At 33.2% G+C, this 8,220-nt stretch overlaps 1 protein-coding gene across 3 annotated transcripts in view; it reads left to right on the forward strand.

Annotated features, from left to right (window-relative positions):
• LOC107678646 (interferon regulatory factor 2-like) overlaps nt 1-8,220 on the forward strand; it is a 23,339-nt gene that overhangs the window by 7,929 nt on the left and 7,190 nt on the right. For all 3 annotated transcript variants that reach the window (XM_016473996.1, XM_016473995.1, XM_016473994.1), the window contains exon 7: nt 2,361-2,492. In XM_016473996.1, the coding sequence (XP_016329482.1) occupies nt 2,361-2,492 (132 nt within the window). The remainder of the gene's footprint in view (nt 1-2,360; nt 2,493-8,220) is intronic.

Below are 8,220 nucleotides of genomic sequence, written 5' to 3' on the forward strand. Positions count from 1 at the left end.
ACTCAGATATTCTCTTGTAAATTAAAAAGTAATGCGTTACTTTACTAGTTACTTGAAAAACGTAATCTGATTACGTAACTCGCGTTACTTGTAATGTGTTACCCCCAACACTGCACCTAGGATGCATCGGGGGTGAGTAATGTACAGCCTAATTTTCATTTTTGGATGAACCTAACCCTTTAAGTTATCCACTCGCTTATCCTCAAACATACCCGGGTATGTCACATAACCTGCTTTTTGGAATACCCCCCTGTTTACTCAACTTTTTACATAACTGCTATTCAAGGGAGTATTAAAATTTGAGAAACTTAAAATAACCCTGAAACATTTATATTATTTATTATAATTGAATATATTTTATTAATAATAATAATAATAACAATACCCAAATATTTGAAAAGATATTTGATACGTATGAAAAGTACTACTACTACTACTAATAATAATGTATTATTATTATTATTATTAATAAAATAATTATAATAAATACACTTCAAGCTATTGTTGTATTAGGTATTGGTAGCTATTGTAAGTGTTAGGTTTTATGTTTGTTTTTTTTAAGTTTCTCTTTTAAAAAATATGAATTTTATTAATATAGTATTTGTTATAAATATATTACCCTTTTGAATTCTGTCCAACCAGAGCACAAGTCATGCTTTTTAAAGAGAAACTTAAAACAACCCTAAAATGTAACACTTTTGAATGGCTTGTTGTGTATTTATTATTAATAATATTTTATGTATGTAGCAAATAAAGTCAATGAATATTTTATTCAAATATATATTTTATTATTGTTATTATTATTTTAAATATTTGTTATAAATATATTACCCGTTTAAATTCTGTCCAACCAGATCACAAGAAAAAACTTAAAATAACCCTTAAAAACAACTCTTTTTTTTTTCTCTGAACTCTCTGAACACTTTGTGTGTATCAAATATTCATTCTTATATATATTTTTTCAATTGTATTATTATTACACATTAAGTTGTTAAAAGATCTCTCAAGTTTATTTTAGGATTCTCTTCAAAAAAGCATGACTTGTGGTTTGAGAGAATATGTAAGGGCCTTTGAAACACAACAGCAGTTTGTTCTGTGTTCCTCAGCCACTTTTTGCAAATACCCAGAATTCTTCAGGCAATTCTTCTTCACAACAGCCGGAGTTTATTTAGCTGTGCCTCTCCTATCCTAGTTTAACACATGCATCACTTCACAGCTGTTTGACTTTCTCTCACAGTTCTCTGCCTTCACAAATCTCCAAAATCAAAAACTTTATAGACGTTATCTACTTATGACACTGAATTTGACCTATAGAGTAAGTTTTATTCCTCATGCCAGCAGCCGTATTCATAGCACCTACACATGTAAACCCAGTGAGTCACTATGCTGTCGGTCTGAGTTAGTAAAGAGCCTTTTAATTTGCCTACTATTGAATTGTATGAATGGCTGGCGTTAAATGAACAGTTAGTGACATAATAAAGGAAAGGTTTTGTGAAAGGTTATGTCATTGGAGATTGTGGAGGTCAAATTCTGGGTCATATTTCACCCCATAATAAAAAAGGAAATTATATTTGCTTAAAGAAAAAATTATATATAATTATGGCCATTATCTTCATGCCAGTTTTCCCCACCAAATTCCCATACTGTAATAATAATTTTATTTATATTAATGAAAATCGTCCTATCCAGACACAACAGGATAAATCAACATGAATTTAATTCAGTACAGCAAGTGCTACCACAACATACAAATACATATGTAATTTATGCAAAGTATAAATATATATATATATATATATATATATATATATATTTACTAATTTATTTAGATTTTTTTGAGGTGACATTCAACTTAGGCATGTTCTTGACAGATTTAAGTGCGATTCGTCTTTTATATTTGGGATGGGATTTGATCACACTACACCTATCATTCTGTCGTGGACCTGTTTTTCCAGATCTCCTTGTTACTGTGTTTGTTTATTCACGTCCACTGTTCTCTGTTTCCCCCTTCAATCTCACTAACGCACTCGATCGGGGTAAAAGGTGAGCTTAGCATGTGTTTGTTTTGTTAGTCATGTGGGGTTTGTGATACACATGGAATTGGCAAAGCAAAATCAACTGCAACGTAATTGATTTACAAAAAGCCTTACAGCCGGTTAATTTGTTTTTAACCTTGTTTCCACTGCATCATTACATTACGGAGTCATGGGAAATAGAGTTCTGCTACGTGGACCGGAGGGATTGCGTCCAGAGTGAAAAATGACACAGATTTGGCTCACGCCCCCTTAAGAAACACGTTCACTTCCCACTTCACTGTTCTCCATATTTACTCTCTCTTCCCTGTTCTCCTTCTCCTGCAGGCGACCACCTGATCATCAACGATCTGCCGGACGTGTGTCAGACCATCGAGGTGGTGACGGAAAACGAGGAGCAGGCCGTGACCTCCAGCGACCTGTACCCCTTACAGATCTCCCCCGTCTCCTCGTATGGAGGTTGGCTTGACAAATATACTCTCGATCCTTTAGCCATGACTATATTCACAATGCAGCATTGCTTTGAGATCCTTGCTGGTTTTGCACTCATCCAGTTATAAAAGTGTCGGTTTGAATTTGCCCCAGTCCGGTTCCATTTGCTGAAGTATTTTGACTTTTTGATTAATATACATGTCCAGTCCTCCAAACCACCCTGTTGTTTGCTTTTCAGTGATCAGTGGAAACGGATACAGGCGGTAGATTTGATCTTGTGTGTGCAAACAAACAAGCATGACATAAACTACACTGAAAAAAGAGGTTTTCTTACTTGCTGTTTTTGTGTCTTGTTTTCCAGTTCAAATATCTTAAAATTCTTACATCTAGATACATTTAATTTGAAAATGAAAATGTCTTAAGATATTAAGTCTTGTTTTCTAAAAAATTTATCAAAATTAATTTATGCTTAAAACATGAGTATATTATCTGTCAATAGGAAAAATATAGGGAAAAATAATCTTGTTTTTACTTTGAGTGAAGTTTATTTTTCTTTCCACATTGACAGATATTTGTTCTTGTTTCAGGCATTAACTCACTTAATTTTTAGATTTATTTTTTTATTTTTTTCAGAAAACAGGACTTAATATCTTTAATTATTGTGCTTTTTAAGTAAATTCATTTTGATTTAGGAATTTTAGATATTTGTTCTGGAAAACAAGACAAAAATAATGATTAAGAACTAAGAAGACTGTTTATTGCAGTGTAGATAAGGTCTTTTTTAGTAAAAAAAAGAAAAGGTACTACACTACAAAAATTATTTTCGTATTTTTGTTTTCCAGTAAAACTATCGAAAAATTCTTGAATCTAGATATGTTTAATTGGGAAGCAAAATTACATAAGATATTACATTTGTTTTCTGAACAGGTATCAAATTAAGTGAGCTTAAACAAAATTCCTGCCAGTTGGGTCAGAAAAATATGGAAGCCCATTTCCGCCACTGAATACATTTTTTTAAAAAGCAATTGCGACATTTTATCTCACAGTTCTGGCTTTTTTCTAAGAATTGCATGATACAAACAAGCAATACTTTTTTTTCTCATGGTTGGGAGTTTGACTTTATTTCTGGCAATTGTGAGTTTATATCATGCAAATCTGAGAAAAAAAGTCAGAATTGCCGGTTTATATCTTGCAATTCTGACTTTATTACTCGCAATTGCAAGTTTATATCTCACAATTCTGAGAAATGTGAGATGTAAACTCGCAATTGTGAGGAAAAAAAGTCAGAATTGTGAGATAAAAAGCCACAATTCGCTTTTTTTTTGTTTTTATTCAGTGGCGGAAACAGGCTTGCATAAAAAAATAATCTTGATTTCCCTTAGAAATAAGTTTAGTTTTCTTTCCCCTTTTCTTGACCTTCATTTTAATTATTTTTTTGGAAAACAAGACCTAATATCTTAAGTCATTTTGTTTCTCAAAGTATCCTGATTTAAGAATGTTTAGATGTTTGTACTGGAAAACGAAAGAAAATCATTTTTTGCAGTGTATCTGTTGTTCTTATTTGAAAAGAAAGCATCACTTCTAAAGCATTTAATTTTTAGCTTGAAACATGCTTTGAGTCATTGAGATCTGTGTAGGCTGCGTGTGTTGTACAATGTCCATTAGAGTTGAGCCTCAAGGACATGCTGTCTGTGTCACGTCGGCTGTACCTCTGTACTGTAAGTCAGCTCTGGCCAGATGGAGTTAATATATAACGGTGAGGTGCGAACACACCTGCATGTGCTCGTTCATAAAGTTAAAGTTTGCCTTCAATATGTTATAAAGGCATGACAGTTATACACTTGTATTGCTATAATGGACAAGTTTTGGACGGAGTTATTTTATAGCAAGATTTGACATTTTGTGAGTGGTATATGCCCATGCAAATCTGCAGCTGCAATGCTAAGGTGTTGCTATGGAGTTGCCAAGGTGTTCATTGTAGTACTGTATTTAGTGCACTGCAGTGTGCTTTCTAAAGTGTTTTAAGTGGGTTGTTAACACATTGCAGTTGCTAGAGTGTTCTGATTGGTTGCTAGGTAGTTGTGTATTGGTCTACAAATATATCAAATTGTGTTGCCAATACTGCTCTCACTACTTTTTGATATTAGCGTGTTCTGGGTTGTTGACAGGACCAGTGTTTTTTATTTTTTAGCATTATTTTGTCACTAATATAGTGTTATTTATTGATATTTTAAATATAATTTTTTATATTTTAAGTTCTTTTTCATTTTAGTTTTAGTCATTTTTTGTGTGTTCGTGATTATTATTGGGTTTTTGTTTTTGTATGTAATTTCTGCAGAGCCCCACACATGACATGCAGGAATAATATATATCCTGGCCAATTAAGAATTTGTTCCCCCAGTTTATTAATTCATCCCCTCAATTTGGGAAATCGTGTCCATGATATACAAATTAGGGTACCACTTTAGTATAGGGACCAATTCTCACTATTAACTAGTTGTTTATTAAAGCAATAAGCCCCGTGAAGCCATGGTTTACAGTGATTTTATAACAGCTAAGGGGCGTTGTTAGGCATGACGCGAATCGGAGTGCCTAAAACCCGCTTAGCTGTTATAAATTAACTGTAACCACGGCTTCACGGGGCTTATTGCTTTATAAAACAGTTATTCCATATACGTAGTAAGGTTTCACAGAATAAAACAGAGCAAATAAAGTGTAATGATATAAATAAAAACAGTATTCTTCCGCCAAACAATGTAGTTCCTCAGAAACAGTTGTGGTTCCAACAAAGTGGTTGCCGCGCAACACACAGAAGTAAACAAAGGTGTATGTTTGTAGTGTAATTTACAACAGCTTCGAACGCGGCTCAACCAATCAGAATCAAGGACCGGAACTATCCGTTTTATAATAGCATGCCTATTATTAACATATTGGTTGTTTATTAAGCACATATTCTGTATGACCATATTTTACATCCCTAATCCTACCCAATACCTAAACTTAACAACTTCCTTACTAACTATTAATAAGCAGCAAATTAGAAGCTTAATAGAGGCAAAAGTCGTAGTTAATGGTTTGTTAGCGGGAATTGGACCTTAAACTAAAGTGTGACCAAATTAGTTCCCTTGTTTTAGTTCAGTCAAAATGATAGAATAAATTAGTACAATGTAGCCACAATTTAATAAAACAAGGGAAAGAATGAGTATAATGAGCCACGATTTATCTAAACCAGAAAACAACTTAGTACAACATGGCCTTGATTTAGTAAACCGAATGAACGAATTAGTAGCCACAATTAATTAAAACACATGAACAGATTAGTACAATGTAGCCACAATTTATTAAAACAAGGGAACGAATTAGTACAATGGGCCACGATTTAGTAAAACGAAAGAACAAATTAGTACATGTCCACATTTTACTAACAGGAAGGAATGAATTAGAACACCCGGCCACGATTTACAAATATCCACATATGACATGCGGACAGAATGTATTTATTGTATATTTCTATGTAGTTCTGTAAGTTTCTGTGTAGTTTCTATATAGTTTTAGTTTATTTTTATTTCAGTTTTAGTCTTAGAAATTTCAGTACTTCAACTTCAACTTATTTTAAGTTATTTGCCAAAGCAACAATTTATTTGAGCTTTATTTAAATTACCAAAGCAATTTTTAATAGTTTTAATTTTAGTTAACAATAACAACGCTGTCCAGAATGTTATGTGGCTTGTAAGATAAAATGACGAGGATGTTGAAGATCTAGCAGTGATGAAGTACATGGCTTGATTCAGCGGATTCAGAAAAATCTCTGAACATCCTAAACAGGTTACCACCCCTAATGTAAATGAAGTTGCTCCTGTTGTAACAGCTATGGTTTGTATGTTCAAACAACCCATTGTCTGAGTTGGTCCTACACCTATTCCTATTCTGTAAATGATAGCCCTTTGCCATCAAGTGGTGCAGAAACAACATAACTGTTGACTTTGTTCTTCTCTATGATAATTAAGCCATTTTGGAGATTGAGTTTGTTCTAATACTGTCTTGGAGTGGAATCTGGGTTAAGCAAGTAAGTCTAAATAAGTTTGTTGTAATGTTTTTTTTTAAGTGAATTGCTATGCAGTTGCTAGGGATTCTAGCAGGATTCTATAATATCATTTTTATTGTAAGTCTATGAGAATTTTTCTTACATTTTATTGGCTTCAAAGCAAAAACCTTCAGTCTAATTGCATGAATCATTCATTGGTGGTTGGTAGAGAGTTGCATGCTAAAGTGTAATACTCGGGTTAGAAGTTTATTCAAATCCTTATTACAAACTGTTAAAACGAGTAACAGAGTGAATTCGGTTATTTGGGACATTTTTCTCCCAGTCATCTCAATGGCCAAAGTGTCCCAATTTACCAGAATTCACCCTTGTAATAATTCTTATCTTAGCAAACACCACTAATTATTTGTTGCTGACTATGGCAGAGGCCCGCTCTGAAACACTGCTTCCGATAAGAAGCCATCCAGCTCGCGGCTAAAAGCGTGAACACTAGATCCAAGATTACAGCTAGAACGTTTCTGCATTTCCGTCTATAAGTGTTGCTGTTTTATTCAGTTCCCTCTGGGAGCTAGTTACGACTAAGGAATGCAAATGACTTCCTAGAGTAGAAGAAAAATACTTAAATATATCCTTTATCTGCAGTGTTGTGTGCCTTTTAATGTAGCTACTCTTCTGTCTGCTCATTGACTGTGTGTGGAGTACTGAGATGAACTCTTGGCATTGTTGAAATTGTGGGGCTTGGCTTATGAAAACTTGTTTTTAGTGGTGTGAAATTTACCATACAGTACCACTTGTCAGTGCGTTTGTACATGGACGGGAATGTTGAATCATGTCCTGTTGTTCCATGTTTTCCAATCAACAATCCTTTTTTCCCAGAAGTCCCTGGGGCTGAAAGCGTGTGGTTTACGTAGGGCTGGACGATATGGCCAAAATTTATATCACGATATATTTCTTAATTTCGGTCGATACGATATAATTCCGATATCGATATGAACACTATTTAAAAAAGCCTTGTAAAAACTGCCAAGAACGCCCACAACAGATGTCTGTGCATACAAACTTATGAAAAATGAATTTGCCAAGTCTATGACACCTCATATAAAACCATATAATACTTAAAAAAAAACAGCACAAATAAATGAATGTTCACCTTTTATTTGTATTTAGCCTTCATACAAACAAGAAATGTGAAATCACTGTCAAATAAACATTTCAGACTCACCTTATTAATTATTAATATCTTCCAACATACCAGTCAAAAGTTTTTGAACAGTAAGATTTTTATTGTTTTTAAAGAATTCTCTTCTGCTCACCAAGCCTGCATTTATTTGATCCAAAATACAGCAAAAACAGTAACATTTTGAAATAATTTTACTATTTAAAATAGCTCTTTTCTATTTGGAAATATTTTAAAATGCAATTTATTCCTGTGATTTCAAAGCTATATTTTTAGCATTACTCCAGTCACATGATCCTTCAGAAATCATTCTAATATTCTGATTTGCTGCTCAAAAATCATTTATTATTATGTTGAAAACAGCTGAGTAGAATTTTTTCAGGATTCTTTGATGAATAGAAAGTTCAGAAGAACAGCATTTATCTGAAATATAAATCTTTTGTAACATTATAAATGTCTTTATCATCACTTTTGATCAATTGAAAGCATCCTTGCTAAATAAAAGTATAAATTTCTATAATTTCTTTCCAAAAAAA

Source organism: Sinocyclocheilus anshuiensis, unplaced genomic scaffold (genome assembly GCF_001515605.1).
Source record: "Sinocyclocheilus anshuiensis isolate Anshui unplaced genomic scaffold, SAMN03320099.WGS_v1.1 scaffold877, whole genome shotgun sequence".
NCBI lineage: Eukaryota > Metazoa > Chordata > Actinopteri > Cypriniformes > Cyprinidae > Sinocyclocheilus > Sinocyclocheilus anshuiensis.